Source organism: Lagenorhynchus albirostris, chromosome 16 (genome assembly GCF_949774975.1).
Source record: "Lagenorhynchus albirostris chromosome 16, mLagAlb1.1, whole genome shotgun sequence".
NCBI lineage: Eukaryota > Metazoa > Chordata > Mammalia > Artiodactyla > Delphinidae > Lagenorhynchus > Lagenorhynchus albirostris.
This window is the reverse complement of record NC_083110.1, coordinates 10,410,940-10,434,445: the sequence shown is the minus strand read 5'-3', so window position 1 is coordinate 10,434,445 and position 23,506 is coordinate 10,410,940. Positions and strand designations below refer to the sequence as shown.

The 23,506-nt window shown below is 39.4% G+C and overlaps 2 protein-coding genes across 5 annotated transcripts in view; both read right to left on the bottom strand.

Annotated features, from left to right (window-relative positions):
• LOC132507535 (zinc finger protein 37A-like) overlaps positions 1 to 12,303 on the bottom strand; it is a 66,715-nt gene extending 54,412 nt beyond the window's left edge. The window contains exons 1-2 of one of the 2 annotated variants that reach the window (XM_060126971.1): positions 12,237 to 12,303; positions 1,446 to 1,514 (exon numbers count right to left, since the gene is read on the bottom strand). In XM_060126971.1, coding sequence (XP_059982954.1) covers positions 1,446 to 1,476 — 31 coding nt within the window. In that variant the 5' untranslated portion in view covers positions 1,477 to 1,514; positions 12,237 to 12,303. Of the gene's footprint in view, positions 1 to 1,445; positions 1,515 to 4,870; positions 4,979 to 12,236 lie in introns of those variants that run through there. The other variant, XM_060126970.1, reaches the window with a different exon arrangement.
• ZNF33B (zinc finger protein 33B) overlaps positions 11,645 to 23,506 on the bottom strand; it is a 29,982-nt gene continuing 18,120 nt past the window's right edge. The window contains exons 5-7 of one of the 3 annotated variants that reach the window (XM_060126968.1): positions 20,803 to 20,907; positions 12,237 to 12,395; positions 11,645 to 11,667 (exon numbers count right to left, since the gene is read on the bottom strand). In XM_060126968.1, coding sequence (XP_059982951.1) covers positions 12,286 to 12,395; positions 20,803 to 20,907 — 215 coding nt within the window. In that variant the 3' untranslated portion in view covers positions 11,645 to 11,667; positions 12,237 to 12,285. Of the gene's footprint in view, positions 11,668 to 12,236; positions 12,396 to 12,910; positions 13,037 to 18,242; positions 20,908 to 23,506 lie in introns of those variants that run through there. The other 2 variants (XM_060126969.1, XM_060126967.1) reach the window with 2 other exon arrangements.

Genomic DNA, 23,506 nt, shown 5'->3' with positions numbered 1-23,506 from the left:
CACAGTTAACGTCATATTTGATGATGGAAGACTGAACACTTTCCTCTAAGATCAGGAACAAGACAAAGATGTTAAAAACAAAATCTTCCAATTCAGAAACCCTCTCCACATAGGTAGAAGGAAAGAAAAATCATTTCCTAGGCCCAGCACGATGCACTTATTTGTTTCACTTGGTGCGCTTGCCCAGCATGGTGTGAAACTGCCACTCCCTGCCATACCCCTTTTCTTTCAAAGGCCACATCATGACCAAATCAGGTGTCTTTTCCCCAAGGAGCTCCACAGCTACTCCATCCAGAGTACAAAATATGATAGCCTTTTAGTTGCACAACAGGTCTCTCCCCAATAGGTTTATAGAAGGATCAGGAGAAAGTAAGAACATGCATTCCCAAGTTAGAGGACCTATCTGCATGGGAATTGTGGAGGAAAAGGAACAAGTAGGAGACTGATGCAAAACACCAACCCTCTGTATCGATCTTCCACCAGATGGAAAATGAGAAATTTCTGAGGAAATTGCAGAATAAGTAGCACCAGGCTTTATTAGAGCAGGCAGAGATTAGCCTGAGGGAAAGTTACTGACACATGTGGTTCACCAGCTCCCACCTCTGAGATTCTCACAATCTGCCAATTTTGAGCCATTTGCCAAGTATTTCCTGGCTGAAGGTTTTGTTCTAGGTCCTGCTGATTCTCTTGTCCCTGCCTCCTCCGGAGTCTCTCTCTACAGTCCCCTCTCGCTGATCCTGTCACAGGCTGACTGGAGTAGGGAGCATTCCCTTAGCAAGGAGTTCTAACTGAGCAGCCAACACAGAAGCCTTTCTTTTTTTTCACTTTCTCTAGATTATCCCCAAAGTGAGTAGCTGCTGCTCAGATTTGACTAACAGTCTGTCCTTGCCATCCTCCCACTTTTCCTTAATTTGGATTTGGACAGTTGGCTAGAGAGTCAAAACAAAGGTTGCTAAAACCAGAGTATATTTTGACCTGACCCCAGGTTCACATCAGGGAATTTTGAGAAAGCCTCAACAAACCACTGACGGAAATCAGTGGGGGACTCACATGTCTTCTGGGTACACTGTTGCAATATCTCCCAGCTCAACTTCAGTGGAAAGGCTTCGAGTACAGCTGTTAGCAACCCTTCTCAAAGAGTTCATAACTTCCTTAGTTACTCCACAGTTACGAGGGGTGGCGTGGCAAAGAGTCAGCTTCCCCTGGCCACCTTTATGTAGTGATCTTCCAGACCCTAACGTGACTGCTCTATCAAAGGAGCAAAATCTGCTAATTACAGGATTCCACGCAGCTGCTGGTTGCTGAATTGTATGCAATAAATCAGTATACATTCCCATGTGTGGGCTGTAAATTGAAAACACACTGAGGTGTATGTCTTCTGGGGCATGGGGAAAAGAAGCGTTTAAATGAGTAACATCAGCTGGTGAGAAAGGCACTTGAATTACCCAGGAGTCCTGGCTGGCTTCTCAATGGCATCAGCTGTGCTGGTGATCCAAATAGGATGGGCTGGTTTCCTTCATGTTGAGAAAAGAAAAATATGAATCATGTGGGCACGTTGGTTTCCCTTCCTGTGTTTACATTAATTAGTTGAACACCATGTTTGCCTTTTTCCAAGTGACTAGTACAGCTACTCTCCATATGTTGCCTTACTACGCAGACTCTTTTATCCAAGCTCTTAATCTTTCCATGATTCTCCCTTTATCATATGTGCCTTCCTAGCTATATGTGGATAACAAGGGACTACTTAAGGGGTCATCTGGTCTAAGACATGAAATGGACCCAGTCTAGGCCACAAAGTACATAACTCTGTGTCCTCAAACCGAGCAGGTAATTTATTACCAGCTAAAGAAGTTGTGCCCTGGGCTTCCCTGGTGGCGCAGTGGTTGAGAGTCCACCTGCCGATGCAGGGGACGCGGGTTCGTGCCCCGGTCCGGGAAGATCCCACATGCCGCGGAGCGGCTGGGCCCGTGAGCCATGGCCGCTGAGCCTGTGCGTCCGGAGCCTGTGCTCCGCAATGGAAGAGGCCACAGCAGTGGGAGGCCCGCGTACTGCAAAAAAAAAAAAAAACAAACCCTGAAGGGAACCACCCATCTGAAAGATCATCACCTCACTCTTCCCCTGAGTCAGTTACCGGCACGGAGGGGTAAAGACATTCAGGGAAAGTAGGAGGGACAAGCAGAGTGAGGAGGAGTAGGGTTCTGTGAAAGAGAAAATGTATTTAATTCTCACATTTTTCTCTCCTGTTTTTTCGATATTTCCTTCTGGCTATCCAAATAATTTTTAACTCCTCTTAGGATAGTTAGAATGATATTCATCCCATAAATATCAGCAACTCACTTACTGGAATAAAGTCCTTCTAAGAACTTCTGCAAATCAAAAGAATTGTCCTCTGGCCACTGCAGGATTGGAGTCTCAACGTGTATGCCCATTCCCAATGTGACAGACAGATACTAACTGCTTTAAAAAAAGAGACCTGCAGGCAACATTCCTGGCTTCCCATATTTTCCAACCATACGGTGATCTTGATGAGAGTTTAGAGCCCATTATTACCCATGTTCATTCAATAGTAAAATCTTGAATTTGAATAGGGATGTTTGTTTAGCCAGTATTCCAAAAAAGCATAGAGCTAAAATAACTTAGGGTCTTTTACTGACTATTGTGAGGTCACAGACTTTCAGTTGATTTGGCTCAAATCAGGAACTGCCAGACTCATCCCATTCTTATTACCAAAATTGTTGGAGAAATATAATTAAAAATAAAAATTTCTCCCAACACAGAAAACCTACTTACAAAGGTAGAAGACAAAGAATTTTATCATTGAATAAGCATAAAACCAGAATGTGATGTGCATTACAGGCAATCTGCTAAGAGACTGCAAAGACAGAGAGAAATCTCACCCTTTTATAAAGCCAAGCAGGTACAACTCATTACATACCTGTTCTCAAGATAAACAATAACTAGTCCTTAAGTAAGAGGACTTGACAGTACCATTTATTGCACATAGTTCACCCAAAATTCATCTGGTAATTGGGATGACCATCTGTTGTCTTTATAAAAGGAAAAACAAGCTTCTCATATCTTTATGACAGGAGGCAGTTTTGCAACTTGGAGCAAGGAACCCATTGAAGTTAGGCTCCCACCCTCCCCCAGAAACTGGGAAAAAGGAGTGCTATCTCCCTGGAAGTATTTCAAAGAGATGGCTCTGAGGCTCCTTGAGAAAGATACTCTGTAGGGGTGCAAAACTGCCAAGAGGCTTTTTAAAAGCTTCATATTCATCTCAAAGGGATAAAAAATTTACAAGTTTACAAAAGAAAATGCTCTACAAAAACGAAGGGGGGATGTCTCTTCCACTATTTTTAACAGAGAATAATAATCCTCTTACTTTTCATTTCTATTTGCCCTTACACCACTCTCACCACTTCTAGTTAATATTGTACTGAAGGTCTTACGGCAATTAGGAAAGAAGATGCAACAAAAGGCATACAGATGGGAAATAAAGAGGTAATGCTGTTGCTATATGCAGATGGCATGACCTTGTATATAGAAAATGCTTAGAAACCCAATCAAAAATATTACAATAAATGAGTTCAGCAAAGTTACAAGACACAAGATCAATATATATATATCAATTGATCTTGTATACACTAGCAATGAGCAATCCAAAAACAAAATTAAGAAAACAAACTTATTTGCAATAGCATCAAAAGAAAACAATTCTTAGGAGTGAATTTAACAAAAGGAGTGTAACATTTCTACAAAGAAAACAAAGACCTGTACAAGGCTTGCCTGATGAAAAGTTCACTGAAAGATTTTTAAAGATCTAAATAAATGGAAAATCGGCAAGACGGCAAAAATAAGATTCCAGCCCTCTCTCTCCCTAGAGACACCAATTTAACAATCATCCATGGATGAAAACCAATATATGCAATACATTATGGAAATCCCAGAAGGACAAGAGAAAGAGAGCAGAAATATATTTGCATGTCAAAAGGTGAAAAATAAATCTGAAAAAATTCAGGGGAATTTTACCTTAGTGAAACTTCTAGGGGTTCAATGGTGTAGAGCATGTCAAGATATCCCTTCTATACATGCTTGAAGTGTTAGTGGCAGATAGGAATGCTGTTTGGAGCCTTTGGTAAGCTCACTTCTTGTGAGCCAATTCCTTAAAACCAATCAATCTCTCTGGAGTTTATGCATATTTAATTTAATTATGCCTATTTTAAAAGAGGATGGGGTCATTTAATTTTCTTCTACGTTTATAGGCAATTATACCTTTATCATTAAATTACATGTCAGTATCAGTTAGGGTCGCTTTATTTGAAAATAACAGTAACAGCCAAGAAACCATTAAATAAATGTGCATGCACTCATGTAATTCCATATATGTGATCTTATAAAATCCACTTGGAATGAAGATACCTCAGACTCCTCAGCTTCTGTTCTATAGATAGCAGAGACGGTGAAGTTACACTGAAGGGCTGCAGTTAATAGAGGGAGGCAGAATTGAAGAAAATGAAAAAACTTTTTTTGCTCTCAAGCATCAGACTGATAAGAAGAAAGTGTGGAAGGAAGATGAATAAAACAAAGCTCAGCACCTACTCTCTGCCCTTTGGTTCCCAGTGGAAACTATTATTACATCCTGCTCTTTTCAAAAGAATAAAAGTTCAAATCTTCTTGATATAAGATACCTACTCCCTGATCTGTCTCTATCTCACACCAAACACCCAAATGTCTACTCAATCTTACTCATTGCCTCTTGCCTTTCTCTCTTATTTAGAGCCCTTCCACACCACCATTTCCTCATACTAGGCATTCATCACTTCTCATCTAAACTACTATAAAAGACTCCTTCCTGGTTTCCCTTCCTCACCTGAACTCCAATTCATCCCGTATATTCAATTTTTAAAAATCTTTTTTTAGGGCTTCCCTGGTGGCGCAGTGGTTGAGAGTCTGCCTGCTGACGCAGGGGACACGGGTTTGTGCCCCGGTCCGGGAAGATCCCACATGCCGCAGAGTGGCTGGGCCTGTGAGCCATGGCCACTGGGCCTGCGTGTCTGGAGCCTGTGCTCCACAACGGGAGAGGCCACAACAGTGAGAGGCCCGCGTACCGCAAAAAAAAAAAACAAAACTTTTTTTTACTAAATAAAACACATATACAGAAAACCATACAAATATACAGCATAAATAAATGTTATTAGGCAAACATCCTAGTAATTACCACTAGGTCAAGAAATAGAACTTTACCAGCCACCCTAAAAATCTTTCCCTTGCCCAATTTACCTCTCCCCATAGTAATACCATCTTGAATTTTAGAGTCATTCTTTTTTCATTTCTTTACAGCATGTGTTATCTCTTAAGTGTGCATCTCTAGAATTATAGTTTAGTCTTTCCCATTTAAAAAAGCAAAAAAATAAGAACTGATTATGGCTTTCAATTTTTTCTACAGATTTTCTTCTATATCTTTCTGTTCTTTTCAATTTGGCTTTGAAAAACCTGGGGCATCTGACATGGTGCAGTCCAGATTTTGCTGCTTACACATTCATGGTGCAGTCAGTGTTCCTTTGTCCTCTGTACTCCATGCAAACTGGCTGCTGGATTGACAGGCCTAATCATGCTGAGGGTGATCACTTTAGCAAGACCATATGCAGTGTGTGTTCTTTTACCATGAGGCATATAATTAACTAGTAGTCTCTCTTTGTAACAACTGATGATGCCATTAATTCACTGGACGAGGCAAAATAATGATGTCCTAATTCTATCATTACATTTTTATATATAGACTTTGTTAGAATAATTTTAGATTTATAGAAAAGACAGTACAGCGAGTTCTCATGTAACCCACACTATCTAGCTCCCAATATGATTAACAGTTTATATCAGTATGGCACATTTGTTACAATTAATGAACCAATATTGATCAATTACTATTAACTAACATCCACACTTTACTCAGATTTCCTTGGTTTTCATCTAATGTCGTCTACTGTTCCAGGACCCCATCCAGAATATCACATTACATTTGGTTGTCATATCAACTTAAGCATTTCTTGGCTATGACAGTTTCTCAGATTTTCCTTGTTTTGTATGAACTTCACAGTTTTGAGATGTATTGGTCAGGTACTTTTCAGTATGCCTCTTGGCTGAAATTTGAAATTTTTCTTAAGATTAAACTGTGGTTGTGGGATTTGGGGAGGAAAAGCACATAAAATGCCACTTCCATCACATCAGACCAGAGGTACACACCATCAACATGACCTACCACTGCTGATACTGACCTTGATCACTTGTTTGTCCAGTTTCTCCATGGTTGTTATATTTTTATGTCTTTCTTTCCATACAGTACACTTTAGAAGTAACCATGCACAGCCACAGGAATGGGGAGTTATGCTCTTCCTCCTTGGTGGCAATCTACATAAATTATTTGGAATTTTACATAGGAGCTCTGTTCTCCCCCATTTATTTAATAATTTGTATCAGTATGATTGGCTCCTCTGGTCCTCTGACATGTCCTCATCAAGGTGGTATTTTTTTGTTTGAGCACTTCCTTACATTTTGGTACTATAAGATGCTCCAGGCTTCTTCTATTTATTTCCTGCCCAAGTCCTACAATCAGCAACTTCTCCAAGAAGCCCTGGTTCCTTTTATGGGAATATGGTTTTAGGAACCAAGATCTGGGCACTGCATGTACACACTGCTATTAGGGTTTTGGTGTTTTTATAGTCTCTCAGATGACAGAGCAAGGGAATATTTTGTGTATACTAACATAATATTTTGTGTACATAAGCCTATTTATATAATTCTCATATATAACCATATATATCTATATTAAATTAAACATGAGTTCATACTGATGTTTCCAACTCTAATCCAGAGTACCACGTGGATCATTCTAGCCTCCTCTTCTCACTGATATGTAACCTTCCAATGCAATAGTGATAAACCTGGCTCCCTCATCTGCCATCCACTTACTTATGTTCCATTCCAGTATAAATCAGAATTGCTAACCTGTACCCCATGGAAAACAAGTTTATCACCTAGAGTGCTTATGTGCAGTTTCTTTTGTCTTGAGGCTAACAATCTCATTTCCAAAGTTAGTTAGCACCTTTTCTGCCCACCTCCTTCAGGGAAGTTGTTACATAGATTCTCTTGTCATAGTCTGCAATACTTCCTGGTATTCCTTGAACTCCTCAATGATTTTTAAATTTGCCTACATTAAGGCTCCCTATTTGTGCTGTAAACTTCTGTGGGTTTGGACAAATGCATAATGTCATGTATCTATCATTATGGTATCACACAGAATAATAAACAGCTTCACCAATCAGGAAAAAATATTCTGTGCTTCATTTATTTAACCCTCCCAACGTCCCCCTAAAGGTCTTGCAAATACTTATCTTTTTACTATCTCTATAGTTTTGCCTCTTCCAAGGTCATATAATATGAATCATACATTGTACAGCCCTTTCAGACTGACTTCTTTCACTAAGCAATATGCATTTAAGATTCCTCCATGATTTTTAGTGACTTAACACCTCGCTTCTTATCAATGAATAATATTCCATTGTATAGATGTACCACAGTTTGCTTAACCATTCACCTACTGAAGCATATCGTGGTTACTTCCAATTTTGGAAATAAACCTGCTATAAATATTCATATGCAGGCTTCTGTGTGAATCTAAATTTTCAAATAAGTTGAGTAATTACCCAGGAGAGCAATGGCTGAATTGTATGATAAGACTACTTTTACTTCTGTAAGACATTGCCAAAGTTTGCAAATATCTTCAACCTCAATTTACAGTAAGAAATACATTTAAATTCATGATCCAATACAAACATTCATTCAACATTTTTTAAAAAGATTTTTGGCTGCATACGGCCTTAGTTGTGGCACGTGGGATCTTGGTTGAGGCACGCAGGATCTTAGGTTTCAGCGTGTGGGCTCTTCGTTCCTACGCGCGGGTTTTCTCTAGTTGTGGCAAGGAGGCTCCAGGGTGCATGGGCTCTGTAGTTGTGGTGCGTGAGTTCCAGAGCGCGTCGGCTCTGCTGTTTGTGGCACGCAGCCCTCTCTAGTTGAGGCGTGCGAGCTCAGCAGTTGCGGCACGCAGGTTTAGTTGCCCCGCGGCATGTGGGATCTCAGTTCCCCGACCAGGCATTGATCCCGTGTTCCCTGCACTGGAAGGCAGATTCTTTACCACGGGACCACCAGGGAAGCCCCTCACTCATTGACTATTAACAATGTGCCAGTTTTAGGCACTGGATTCATAGTAGTGCGTAAAATAGATAAAACTCCCAGTTCTGATGGAGTTTATATTCTAGTGAGGGACTATAAAATAACAGAGACTAAGTAAAATATTTTGTATACTAAATGATACCTTGGCAAAAAACTAAAGTATTAAAGTGGGATAAAGAGTTTACAGAAAACAAAGAACTATGGAGACAATAAAAAAATCAGGAGTTGGGGTGGAGATGGAAGGACGAGAAGGCGGCGTGCAGAGGAATTCTAGGGCAGTGAAAATACTCAGTATACCATAATGATGGATAAATGTCATCAATACATTTGTCCAGACCATAGGATGTACAATACCAAGAGTGAACTGCAATGTAAATGATGGACTTTTACAATGTGTCAATGTAGGCTCATCAATTATAACATACACACCACTCTGGTGCGGGATGTTGGTAACACGGGAGGCTGTGCGTGTGTGGGAAATGGGAACTCTCTGTACCTTCCCCTTAATTTTGCTATGAACCTGAAACTGCTCTAGAAAGATTGTTATAGTTTTTAAAAAAAAAGCTGCCAGAAGACTGATTCAATCTTTAGTACACACATGTACTAGTCTGCTAAGGCTGCTGCCTTAGTCATTCAGGCTGCTATAACAAAACACCACAGACTGGATAGCTTATAAACAACAGAAATTTATTTTGCACAGTTCTGGAGGCTGGGAAGTCCAAGATTAATGCACAAGTATGGTTGCATTCTGGTGAGAACTGTCTTCCTGGTTAACAGACAGCAATTTCTCACTGTGTCCTCACATGGTGGAAAGGCTGGGGTTCCCATTCATGAGGGCTCCACTCTCCAGACATAATCACTTCCCAACTGTTCCACCTTCTAATGCCATCACACTGGAGATTAAATTTCAACATATGAATTGGGGTGGTGGGACACAAACATTCAGCTGCCATAACAAAATATCACCACAGACTAGGTGACTTAACTGAAATTTATTTGGCTCAGTTTTGGAAGCTGGAAGTCCAAGGTCAAGGTGTTGGTAGATTTGTATTCTCCCTGGCTTGCAAATGGCTGCCTTCTCGCTGTGTCCTTGCACGGCCTTTTCTTTGTGCAATGATCATCCTTGGGTCTCCTCCTCTTTTTATAAGGACTCCAGTCATGTTGGATTAGGGCCCCACCCTTATGACCTCATTTAACTTTCTCTCTTTAAGGGCTCTACCTCCAAAACAGTCACATTAGGATGGATCTGGGGGAAAACCACTTCAGTCCAGGATAACATATAACTGACCTTAAATATTTTTCATAAAACAGTATTTACCTATATCTGTAATGAATTCTGATATTATGTTTTATTTCTTTAAAAATGTTAGCTCTGATTCATTGAACTGATTTCACAGTTCCTTCATAGGCCAATGTGGTTGCTCTGTAATGTGTTACCTAGGCGAGACTGAAATACATTTCCCAAAATTCCTTTTCCTATATGTTTCCCATGGGGTGGACCATAAAAGAGATTCTTGTGCAAGACTTGGAGGGCATAAGTGATGTAACAGCCATTTTGTATCTCACACGTGCTATTGCTGATCTACTGACCACCTCTTTGGCATGAGACACCTCTAGGACTGTGTTCCACATGGATCCTTCAGCTCCTCTGATGCACACACCACCTCAGTGACTAAGGGGCCAAGCTTCTGTAGGACACCACACCATCAAGGTCAGAGGCAATGAGAACTGACTCCAGTTTTAACCCATCCTCGTCGGCGCCACTCATGGTTGTGAGTTCTCGTTTGTTTTTGCTCTCTTCCACATTACATCCACCTTCCTTTCCTTATTGTCTGCCTTGTGGACTTCAAGCGCCTTCATCAGACATGAAGACAACAACCTTATAGAGACTGCTTAACCAGTTCCCACAGCTGTAGAAAGCCAAAGCCCTGTAATAAATCCCTTTAGACATACACACTCTTCTTATGGTTCTATGTCTCTAATTAAATCCTTCCTGAATCATAAATTTGTACCAAATTAGGTCTGGCTTTTCTGAACTGGGTCTGGTTTTTCTTAATTAGATGCTGTTATCTGACTAGAGTCAGATTTAAAGCTATTAAAGATCCTGTTTCAGTTGTAAAGGGTCACTGATAGTTCATGACATGCAGTGGCAATACAGATACACAAATTATTACCTTTAGATACCTGTAATCAAGTGCCTATAGAAAGCAAGGCTCTGGGAAATCAAGTATTTTCTCCCCTAGATATTTTAGTGAACACAAGGAGTATAATGCAACTGGTTGTTACTTCTAAATGTGCTGGAGAACTTTGGGGAAAGAAGATGAGAAGCTCGGGGCTTTAAATTCCCAGCTCAAGATCCACACAGGGACCTTAAAGCTTCAATGATAATCTTGAAAGCACCTCATCCCCTAAAGCTGCAGGGCTGAGATTTATGAAAGGAAACCCAGTGACAAATCTGTTGGGTAGCTTAATTACTATGTAAACTGAATTTCCAACCTTACACAGCCTCATTACAAGTTAGGGCATTGACTGGTAGGGAACAGAATCCTGAAAACTGGGACAGGAAAATAAGAACAGAGTTCAATGGAGCCGAGATCCTCAATGCCTACAAATGCTTTCAGTATATCTGTTAACCCCATGCCCCCCACCCCCAAATCCACAGCTATGGCCTCATGAGGAGTTCCCTATGACCAGATGACTGAGAAAGAAAAAACCTCAGGCTCGGGTTAGATGATTCTGCACAGTATGCATCCCCACTCCGAGATGGCCCTGAAAGTCAGTGGTAAAAGGAAATCATCCAAAGGGGAAGAAATTTGAGCAGTGCACCTGGTTTATTTTGCCTAGAAGCAGAGATGGCCAAAGTTATGGGTCTACACGTATTTATGTACAGTGGCTAATGGTTTAGCTAAATGGTCAAGGACTAAGAAGGGGTACCCTGGAAAGTCTTTGAAAAGTTCTCGGGAAGAGGTGCATGCCCAGACCTTTCCAAATGGGCAGAGTGAAGGTATTTGTGTACCATGTGAATGCTCACCAAAGAGTAACCTCACTGGAGGACTGAATAATTAAGGACACATTCTGTGGATGCCCATCTCCTTCTGTCAGTCAGGCCCTTTTCCCAGCCTCTTCTGGCATTGCCCAGTGGGCTCATGAATGAAGTGGCCGCAGCGGGAGTGAAAGAGATTATGCATGGGCTCAGCAAAACGGACTCACTCTCATCAAGGCCGATCTGGCTAAAGTCCCTGTTAAGTGCCTAATCTGCCAGCAGTAGAGACCACCAATTACCAACCAACTTGGCACCATTCCGTGGATGGATCAGTTTAGCTACTTGTTATCAGGGTGACTGCATTAGATCATTCCCATCACAAAACAGATAGTATTTTGTACCTACCATCAAAAGATTTGGAGTACATGGATTTGCCTTCCCTGCCTGCAATGCATCTGTCAAAACCAACATCAAGAGGTTTACAGAATGCCTCATCCACCAGCACGGTATTCCTTGCAGCCTTGGTTTGGCTTCCAGGAGGCTGCTAAAGCACCCACAGTGAAAGAGTCTCTGAGGGCATGAATGGGAGCACCTGCTGATTTCAATTTGGACTGGTTCTTGAGCCTGCTTTTGGAGGAGGCCCTATACAAGTTGGGCCAATTTGAAAGTAACAGCATCAGTGAGATTAAAAAAAAAATTTAAGTGGGGAAATATGTTGCCTACAGAACCCCAAAAGGACTAAAGGACATATCTGTATTAACACTGTGTGTGTTAAGAACACACAATGAAAAAAAAAAACAAAAAAAACAGTCAATAGCTGTTTCTTGACGGTGTCAGGGATGGAGCGGCCCTTGGTTTACAAATAATTTTCAGGAACTTAACTGAGGGGGTAGATCTTTGTGTTATGTGTGGTGAAATAACTTATGCCTCTTTTTGTGAGTTCTTTTGTGGGTATTTGTATGTCCCAAGTGGATTTGTGAAACGAATTTCCTCAGAGGAGGATGTCATCAATGTAATGTCATACCTGTGCTCCTGGAGAAAACTGGATGCAGTTAAGGTATTGCCCACGAAGACTATGCAATGGCAGAGTTGCTGAGGTATCCCACGGGTAGCCTGGTAAAGGTGTCTGATGTCCCTTCAGAGGTGAAGGCAAACTGTGGCTGAGAGGCTGTTGAAAAGAGCACTGAACAGAATATATTAGCCAAACCTGGAATAAGAAAATATTTACTACTTGCTATTTGGATGGAAGCAATAATTTTAATAAATTGGGTACTGGGTCCTTAACAGATGGGCCATAGCATTAAGGTTGTGATAATCCCTTGTGAAGCACCATCATTATTTCCAGACTAAGAATAAGCTAAACTGGACCATTAAACAGAGAAGCAGAGGTGATAACCACTTCTCTAGATAGGTCTTTATAATGGTTTCAGTTGGGGTATACGGTACACGGGGTCCCATTTTGTCAATTTGTAAGTGCCAAAAATATAATTTTATTATTCACTGGATCAGAGCATCCATGCCTTCTATGGGATTATGTTAAAATTAAATCAATGGATACCATGAATCGTAGGATGTTTCACCTTAACCAACAGAAATACTGTCTATTTCTTCTCAATGACTCAGTCTGTTTGGGCTGCTATAATAAAATACAATGGACTGGGTGCCTTATAAACAACAAAAATTTATTTCTCACAGTTCTAGAGGCTGAGAAGTCCAAGATCAACGTGCCAGATGTCTGGTGAGGACCCACTTCCCGGTTCACAGATGGCTGTCTTTTCCTAAGTCCTCATATGACAGAAGCAGCAAGGGAATTCTCTGGAGTTCCTATTGTAAGGGCACTAACCCCATTCATGAGGGCTCTGTCCTCATAACCCAATCACCCTCAAAAGCCCAACCTCCAAATACCATCACACTGGCGATTAGATTTCAACCTTACGAATTTTGGAGCAATACACAATTGAGTCTATAGCACTATTTTATGTTCAATAACTCCTCTAAGATTTTAGGGGTAACGTGATTACATTTAGTGGGATGCTCAGGTATAACTATAACTTGAACCCTGTATTAAGGCCATGAAAGTTTGCCAATGGTACATTTCAGCAGATACTAGAGTTAACACTAAAGTTAATTTGGAAGGTATAAAAGCCAATCAGCACCCTTTTATCTTTTGTTGTATAAATTATATTAGTAAATTCTGGATTTCCAGTTGGGTCAAACTGTGGACCTAACTTACATAATATTGTACAGCAACTATACCTCAATTAAAAAAAAAACAAAAACAAAAGACTGTGGACCTTTGTATCAGTTATTTTGTTGTTTCCTCTCCCTGTGTCTAAGTCTGCCTCCCTCCCTTCATTTTTTCTTTCCATTTCTTTTCTTTTTGTGGTTACTGGATATACTTCTGAGGAGGAGGGGTTCTTTTTACTCTAATCAAACTTACAAATTTCTGTCTCCAGAGAGCATCCGATCAGGATCATCAGGGTTAGGGGCCTGCTCCATGGCAATGGTTTCTGCATATGGCTTAAGGATCCCAGGCTTAAGTTGCATTTGAATTAACCTCTTTGCTGTGCCACAGGATGGGAGTTTTCCCCTCTAACTATAAGCACAGAATTTTTTTTCTTTTTTTTTTTTTTTACAACATAGAAATAGGTAGCAGGTGGTGCAGCAAAAGCATGCTGGGCCCATAACCCAGAGGTTGATTGATTGAACATCCTCTGTCTGCCATGGCTGTGGTCTTTTTTTCTGCCACGCAGGTTTCTTTCTCTCTGTTTTCTCTGTGCAAATTTCCTCGGTTATTTTGGATTTCTAGCCATGTAAAGTCTTGGCTTTCAGTTTTTGTCTCTATCCAATCACCCATGGCATGGACCTTCTGGGTGGTTACAAGGGAGAGTATCAAAGTCCAGCAGCCGGCCTCATAGGTAGCTTAGAGACCACCTGCCAAACAGACTGAACCCAATGGCAAGCCACACAGGGGCATAGCCAATTAATAATTCTCTCTTAGCGACAATAGCCTCTCAGAGTGGGAAGGGAGAGCGACACTCCAAAAAAAGAACACAGAGCAGAGCAGGCCAAAGTGCAAGCCTACCAGCGATTGGTGGTTCTATCCCAAGTAGCCTCTGCCACATCACAGAACCAGTTAGCCAAGAGCAATGAGCTAACACTGACTAGGTGACCTGTCTTGGATGGATAATCCTGCTCATGATGCCAACTGTATTAACTGCCTTCTAGTCACTCTGTTGGTGGCGGGATTCCTGCCCTGGGGTAATGGAATAGCTGAACACATGACATCTCACACTGGACAGGTGAGATCTACATAAGTTTACTAGTTATGCATATTCACAGGCCAGGCAAGAGGGCACCACATGCCATCCAAGGTCACACAGGTAGTGCACTTGGGAACAGAGGGAACAACTAGGGGTTGTGGGAAATGGCTCTGTACTATCAAGAGGGTGCAGCGACCCCTGGTTCCTGTGAGAGGATGGGACTGGCTTTTCTGAATAATCTTGGGGGCTGGTAGGGAAGTGAAACTTGCTACTCAGGGAAAAGCAAGAACCACAGGTACACCTGGTTGCCTTGGTAAAACAGGAGGATTGTTTGATTACAGGACCTTATCTGTGGGAGTAGAATGGGGAGGGAAATGTGCAGTTAGGACATTAGAGGACCTTTTAGTTTTAGGTGTTAAGGGACTCTATTACACTGGGCCTTAAGTTGCTATAATTTAAAGTATTTTGGGGACTTCCCTGGTGGTCCAGTGGTTAAAACCCCGCACTCCCAATGCAGGGGGTCCGAGTTTGACCCCTGGTCAGGAAACTAGATCCCGCATGCTGCAACAAAGATCCCGCAGGCTGCAACCAAGACCCAGCACAGCCAAATAAATAATTAAATAAATATTAAAATAAATAAAGTATTACGAAGACTATAAAAACAACCCAAATATTCATTAGTGGTGATTATAGCTGCAGTGCAAAAACATATGACTGACAAGCAAAAACTTTAGTACAGAAACAAGATGTTATAATGAGAGGTAAGGAATTTAAGATAATTCCAAAAAAAGGTAATAAGTCTTAGAAAAGCAGAAAGCTGTAATTGAATATATGCTTCAGTGGTTGTCAATATATGATTTCTGAGAATGCATTCCCCTCCCCAGCCCAACCCCACATGGGAAAATTGGTACTGAGTGATGTGAGTTTTCAATTTTGTAAATATGTAAGAAAGCATCCTCACAGATTAATCTATTATGTTATATGAGGCTGGGTTGTTTATTTATTTAATACACTGCATTTTTTCGAGTAGTTTTAGGGTTACAGAAAAAATGAGAAGGCACAGAATTCCTATATACCCCTTCACCTCCACCTCCCTCCACAGTGTTCCGTATTATTAATATCTTGCATTAGTGTGGTACATTTTTACAACTGATGAGCCAATACTGATATAGTTTTACAACTGAAATCCATAGTTTACATTAGGATTGACCCTTTGTGTTTTACATTTTGTAGGTTTTGACAAATCAATGACATGTATCCACCATTACAGTATCCTACAAGATAGTTTCACCATCCTAAAAATTCTCTGTAATCCACGTATTCATCCCTCCCACCTTCACCCCGGACCCGTGATCTTCTTGCTCTCTCCACAGTTTTGCCTTTATGAGAATGCATTACAGTTGGAATCATACAGTATAAAGCCTTTTCAGATTGACTTCTTTCATTTAGCAATACGCATCTAAGGTTCTTCTGTGTGTCTGTTACTTGATAGCTCATTTCTTTTTATCACCTGCTTGAGCATTATATCCTGTAACCTTGCTGTAATTGCTTACTAGTGTCAGGAGGTTTTGTTGTTGTTGTTTCTCTGGAATTTTCTACATAAACAATCATGTTATCTGTGAACGTAGATAGTTTTATTTCTTCCTTCCAAATCTGTACCTTTTAGTCTTACTGCATTAGCTAGGACTTCCTGAAGGATGCTGGAAAGGTGTAGTGAGAGGGCACCTCCTTGCATTGTTCCTTATCTTACTGGGAAAGCAACTAGTTTCTCACCATTAAGTATGATGCTAGCTGTAGGATTTTTATAGATGTTTATTACCAAGTTAAGGAAATTCCTTAGTATTTATTTATAGTAAGTTAGTATTCCTAGCTTACTGAGAGTTTCTTATTTATCACGAATGGGTGTTAGGATTTTCTGAAATGTTTTTCTGCACCTATTGATATGATCATATAATATTTTTTCTTTAGCCTGTTGACATGATGGGTTATATTAATTGATTATTAAATGTTGAACCAGCCTTGCACACCTGGATGAATCCCACTTGATCACGGCATGTAATTCTCTTTATACATTGTTGGATTCAATTTGCAGATATTTTGTTGAAAACTTCTATATCTATGTTCATGAGATATTGGTCTGTAGTTTTCCTTTCTTGTTATGTCTTTGCCTGGTTTTATAATTAGGGTAATGCTGGCCTCATACAATGCGTAAGAAGTATTCTCTCTGCTTTCACATTCTGTTAGATATTGTAGAGAACTGACACCATCTCTTCCTTAATTTGGTAGAATTCACCAGTGAAAACATCTGGACCTAATACTTTCTGATTTGGAAGATTAACAACTGATTCAATTTCTTGAATAGATATATGCCTATTCCAATTTATCCTTCTGTAGTTTTGGCAGATTGTGTCTTTCAAGGAATTGGCCCATTTCATCTAGGTTATCAAATCTGTGGGCTCAGAGTTGTCCATAACATTTCTGTATAATCCTTTTCATGCTCATGGGATCAGTAGTTATGGCTCTCTTTCATTCCTGGTATTAGCAACTTGTGTCTTCTGTTTTTCTTAGTTAAACTGGCTAGAGATTTATCAATTTTATTGACCTTCTCCAAGAACCAGCTTTTGGTTTTACTGATTTTCTCTATTGGTTTCCTGTTTTCAATTACTCTGATATCTGCCCTAATTCTCATTATTCTTTTGTTTTTTATTCCTTGGACTTAATTTGCTCTTCTTTGTCTAGTTTCCTAAAATGGAAGCTTAGACTCTGTGTGCAATCTAAGATCATTTGGTTATGTAATCTTAGATTATTAGCTTAACCTAATTATTTACATAATCTGATCATGTAATTTAGTATATCACCTTTGCCCTGTCAATAAAAGCACCACTCTAGTTCTACTCTGGCCCTGCTCCAGGCTCAATCCTCCTTCTCACAGAATCAACAGTCATTAAGGGCCCAGATCTCTGGGTACATCAGACCCTGGAATTTACAGTCTAATTTACAGCCCTGAGTGTCATCTAGTCTGAGGCTTCTTTCCTGGACCCTGTCTTGGAAAGCAGTTGCTTACACAGGGTTTGGATAAATTTAGGCTGAAGGCTAGAGTATTTACATATGTATACTCAAGGCACATCATGGTTTGCGATGAACCATGGGTGAAAAGAGAAAAGGGGCAATGGGAGTAGGGCCTAGATATCCCCATGCATAGAATACATTTTATTGAACATTCTGTTATTTTGATATATAAGTTTTAAAATGTTAGACATTAGCTTTGTGGGCTTCCTTTTATTGAACTGTTGCTCCAGGCCCTACACACATGGGAGATGTGCCTAATGTTGTTAACAACTGCTAAACTAGGAGTATCTATTTTCTATTCACAATTTCATTAAGTTCTGTGTAGGAAACATATAGTTTATATAACATACATACCTAAGCCCTGTGAACTTAAGGGATACTTCACAGGTGTTTAGTGCTGTTGCCCTAATTAGTCAATTTATCTCTGCTTTTAAAAAGCTTCATATTCAAATGGTTGCCAAAGGCAGAAAGGCTGTGATTATTAATACAAGGAAACTTCTTATTGTGAAATCCTGATTCCTTTATAATCTTATCGTAATACAGATTCCAGATTACTTTTTGATTCTGCAACCTGTGAAGGTTAACTCAAATATATAAACCATAAAATTTCATAGAAATACACACATAAACACACAGACTACCTGGTGAAATATGAATAAGGTCTGTATCTGACTTAGTAGTAGAGTACCATCAATTCCTTGTACTTGCTATGGTTATGTAACATTACTATTAGAGGAAGCTTCATAAAGGGCACATGAGAATTTTATGTACTATTACTGCACCTTCTTGTGAGTCTATTTTACTATTTTTTTATTAGTTTTTAAAGCTTTACATTGCACAATATACATCTATAAATTACAATTTGTTTCCTAAAAATAACTATGACATCAAAACCAAAACACAACTTCTAACTTCTAATGTCTGATTACCTCTAAAGAAAATCTTCAAGCCATATGTCTCAAATGGACAGACTTCTCCCCAACATAAATTACGACATAATCTAGTTTGTATTTTTGCTACAATTTTTACAAAATCAAAATATCTGTGAGGTATTAGTATTAGTATTAATAGTATTAGTTATGTGACGTTCAATGGAATGTTACCTCTTAACAAGACTGTCCTATACTTGTTGCAGTCTAGAGATATGTCCCATGTCATTACTTTAGAGTAAAATAAGGCTGGTTTGTGGATGAAGGTTACGGAACATTCAGGATGTCAACAGAGCTTTCTCCACGGTGTGAATTGTCTGAAATGCTCAACATTTCTAATATTCGCTTCAATCATGAGATTTTTCTCCTGTGTGTGTTCTCTGATGTACAATGAGGTTTGACTTCTGAGAGAACGTTTTCCCACATGTGTTACATTCATAGGGCTTCTCCCCTGTGTGTGATCTCTGATGTTTAGCAAGGTCCGATTTACGGTAAAAAACTTTCCCACATTCATTACATTGACAAGATTTCTCCCCTGTGTGAGCCCTGTTATGCACCGTGAGGGATGATTTGTGACTGAAGGATTTCCCACATTCATTACATTCATAAGGCTTTTCCCCTGTGTGTTTTCTCTGATGCAAAGTAAGTCCTGATTTCACACAAAAAGATTTTCCACATTCATTACATTTATAGGGTTTTTCTTCTGTATGCGTTCTCTGATGTACAATTAGAGCTGACTTATGGCAGAAAGCCTTTCCACATTCACTACATTCATAGGGTTTCTCCCCTACGTGAATTCTCTGGTGCTGAGTGAGCTGTGATTTCTGGCAGAAGGTTTTCCCACATTCACCGCACTCATAGGGTTTCTCCCCTGTATGTGTTCTGTTATGTTTAGTTAGGTATGATTTATTATAGAAGATTTTTCCACATTCATGACATTCATAGGGTTTCTCCCCTGTATGGGTTCTATAGTGTTGAGAGAGAGTTGACTTATGGCTGAAAAATTTCCCACATTCAGGGCACGCAAAGGGTTTCTCCCCTGTGTGAGTTCTCTGATGTACCGTAAGGTCAGACTTCAAGCAGAAGGTTTTCCCGCATTCATAACATTCATAAGGTTTCAACCCTGTATGAATTATCTGATGCCTGGTGAGTACTGACTTGTGGTAGAAAGTTTTCCCACATGCACTGCATTCATAGGGTTTATCTCCTAAGTGTGTTCTCTGATGTTGTGTAAGATGTGACTTCTGACAGAAAGATTTCCCACACTCAGGACACTCAAAGGGTTTCTCACCTGTATGAGTTCTCTGATGTACTGTAAGGTGTGAATTCATACAGAAGGATTTCCCACATTCATAACATTCATAGGGTTTCAGTCCTGTGTGTGTTCTCTGATGTTTAGTGAGGTCTGACTTCTGGTAAAAAGTTTTCCCACATGCATTACACTGATAGGGTTTTTCCCCCGTATGTGTTCTCTGGTGTAATGTGAGGGCTGACTTGTGGCTGAAGGCTTTCCCACATTCACTGCATTCATAGGGTTTCTCCCCTGTGTGTGATCTCTGATGTTTAGTGAGGTTTGACTTCTCCCAGAAAGTTTTTCCACATTCATTACATTGAAAGCGTTTCTCTCCCGTGTGTATCCTCTGATGTCGAGTGAGGTGTGACTTCTCCCAAAAAGCTTTCCCACATTCATTACATTCAAAGTGTTTCTCTCCTGTATGAGTTTTCTGAAGCTGTGAGAGGTACAACTTCCTCCTGAAATTATTCCCACTTTCATCACATTCATAGTATTTCAAATGTGCCCCATGATGTTTCAAAAGGGTGGACTTCACACATAAGGATTTCCCACAATTACTAAGTTCACAGTGATTTTCTTTTGGGGGAGTTATCTGATGGAACAAGAAGGATGAGTTATCACAGAACCTTCTCCCATATTCATCATATTCACAGTCATTCCCTTCAGTGATCTCTCTTTTGTGTGTATACAATACTGCCTTTTCAAGGAAGGTTTCTCGATATATGCTATATTCAAAATTTTGCTCTAAAGTTTGAATCTTCTCAAGCTGAACAGGATCCTCATTATCACTGACCGTTTTCCCATTTTTAAAAAATTCACTTTTTTCTCTAGTGTGAGTTTTCTCATGTTTAATATTGAGTAGCAATTTTCCACAGGCATTAAATTCATCAGTCTTTTTTCCTAAATAGTTTTTCTTATTGATAACGAATTCTGAAACATAGTTGAAGTTCATTCCACATGAGTCACACCCACAGAGTATTTTTCTGGAAGGAAAAGAATCTGTGTCCAAGTTAAGTGGTTTTCCTATTACATTACCTTGTTCTTTAGTCAGCATTTCGTTATTGATGAATACAACTTCCCACACATGTTTAGGCTGGTTTTCTTGGCTCTTTTCTTTCATGTGATCAGTCTTCCAGACTTCTAGAAACAAGAAAAATTAATCTCATCACATGAACATTAACACATTTCTTATGTAACGAGACCTATATACTATATACAAACGCCCTACATTATTTGTAGCTGACTTTGCTTTCTTGTCTATTCTCCAGGGATAAAAATAACTGCAAGTATGTATTTTTTCTATTTCTAGGGTTTCAGGTGAAAATACAAATGCAAGAAAGAAAAAGGCCAGTATAGTGGAAAAAGGGAGAGGAAACTGTTATTAGAACACATATATTTGGTTTGCAACATCTGAGGAATAACAGAAACTCTTTAAATTTGAATCTCTCCATGAATCCTCCAAAAAACTAAAAATATCAATATAAGGAGAACAAATAAAATTACCAACAACAATCCATGACTTTGGCACAACTAGGAGATATAGAATACTACTAACTTCACATCACCACTAAGTAAGGAAATAAATATTCAGATACAGAAGAAACTGAGATAGAGCCCATATCTATGAAAAGAGTCAGCTAGAGACTGTGGTAAACACATGTAAAACAAGAGGCAGAAAACTTAGAGGTGATTAACCACAAATAAAAATTACTCCCAGCAAGAAAAAGTTCCACTGTGAGTGGGAAAATACTGAGATGATGTCACAGTTCTGATAGAGCTCAGACTACTGGGAAACCCGAATGAAGGGACTTGTAGTATGTGGGACTAAGGAGACAAGCAAGGGCTGGTCAAAGAGAAACTGATGGCAATACAATAATAGTAGGGATAATATCCCACTTTTGTCAATGGATAATCCAGACAGAAAATCCATATGGAAACACTGGACTTAATCAACATATCAGACCAGATTAACATATACACAAAACATTCCACCGAAAAGCAACAGAATACACATTCTTCTCAAATGTACAAGGAACATTCTCCAGGATAGATCATGTGTTAGCCCACAAAATATGTCTTAACAAATTCAAGAAGACTGAAATCATATCAAGCATCTTTTCCAACCACAATGATATAGAATGAAAAAAACCAATTACAAGAAGAAAATTGGAAAGTTCACATATATTTGGAGACTAAACAAAATACTAGTGAACACCAATGAGTCAAAGAAGAATTCAAAGGAGAAAAAAAACTATCTTGAGACAAATGAAAATGTAAACACAACAGACCAAAACTCACAGGATGAAGTGAAAGCAGTTTTAAGCAGGAAATTCATAATGACAATGCTTACATCAAGAAATAAGAAAACTCTCAAATAAACAACCTAACTTTACAACTCAAAGAACTAGAAAAAGAGGGAGAAATGAAGCCCAAATTAGTAGAAGAGGAAATAGCAAAGACTAAAGCAGATAAAAATGAAATAGGGACTAAAACTTCAGTAGAAAAGATCAATGAAACTAAGAGTTGGTTCTTTGAAAAGATAAACAAAATTGAGAAACCTTTAGACAGTCTCACGTTGAGAAAAAGAATACTCAAATAAATAATACCAAAAACAAAAAAGAAGATGTTACAAGTGACACCTCAGAAATACAAAGGGTAAGAGACTACTATAAAAAACTATAGCACAATAAATTTCACAACTAGAAGGAATAAATTCCTAGAAATATACAACCTACCAACCCTGAATCAAGGAGAAATTAAAAATCTTAACAGGCCAATTACTAGTAAGAAGTTTGAATCAATAATCAAAAAAACTCCCAGCAAACAAAAGCCTAGGACCAGACAGCTTCACTGGTGTATTCTAACAAACACTTAAAGAATTATTACCAATCTTTCTCAAACTCTTCCAAAAAATTAATAGGGAGGGACACTTCCAAATTCATTTTAGAAGGCCAGCATGACCCTGTTACTAAAACTTGACAAAGACACTGAGAGAAAAGAAAATTACAAGCTAATATCCCTGATGAAGACAGACACAAAAATCCTCAACAAAATATTAGCAAATCAAATTCAACAACCCACTAAAGGCAGCATACACCACGATGAAGTGGAATTTATTCCAGGAATGAAAGGATGAGTCAACATCTGGAAATTAATGTGATATACATCATATTAGGAAAGGATAAAGATCAATGATCATCTCAATAAACGGAAAAAAAAAAAGCATCTGACAAAATTCAACACTCATTCGTGATCAAAACTCTCAACAAAGTGGGTAGTGAGGAAACGTACCTCAACATAATACAGGCCATGTATGACAGGACCATTGCTAAAATCATACTCAATGGTAAAAAGCGGAAAGATTTTTCTGTAAGATCAGGAACAAGACAAGGATGCCCATTCTTGACACTTCTATTCAACATGGTATTGGAAGTCCTAGTCAGAGGACGTAGGCAAGAAAATATAATAAAAGCCATCCAGGGACTTCCCCACCAGAGAAGATAAGACTCCACGCTCCCAAGGCAGGCGGCCTGGGTTCAGTCCCTGGTCAGGGAACTACATCTCACATGCAAGCCACAACTAAGAGTTTGCATGTCACAACTACAGAGCCCACGTGCCGCAACTAAGGAGCTGGCAAGCTGCAACTAAGGAGCCTGCCTGCCGCAACTAAGACCTGGTACAACCAAATAAATTAATTTTTTAAAAAGCCATCGAAATCAGAAAAGAAAAAGTAAACTGT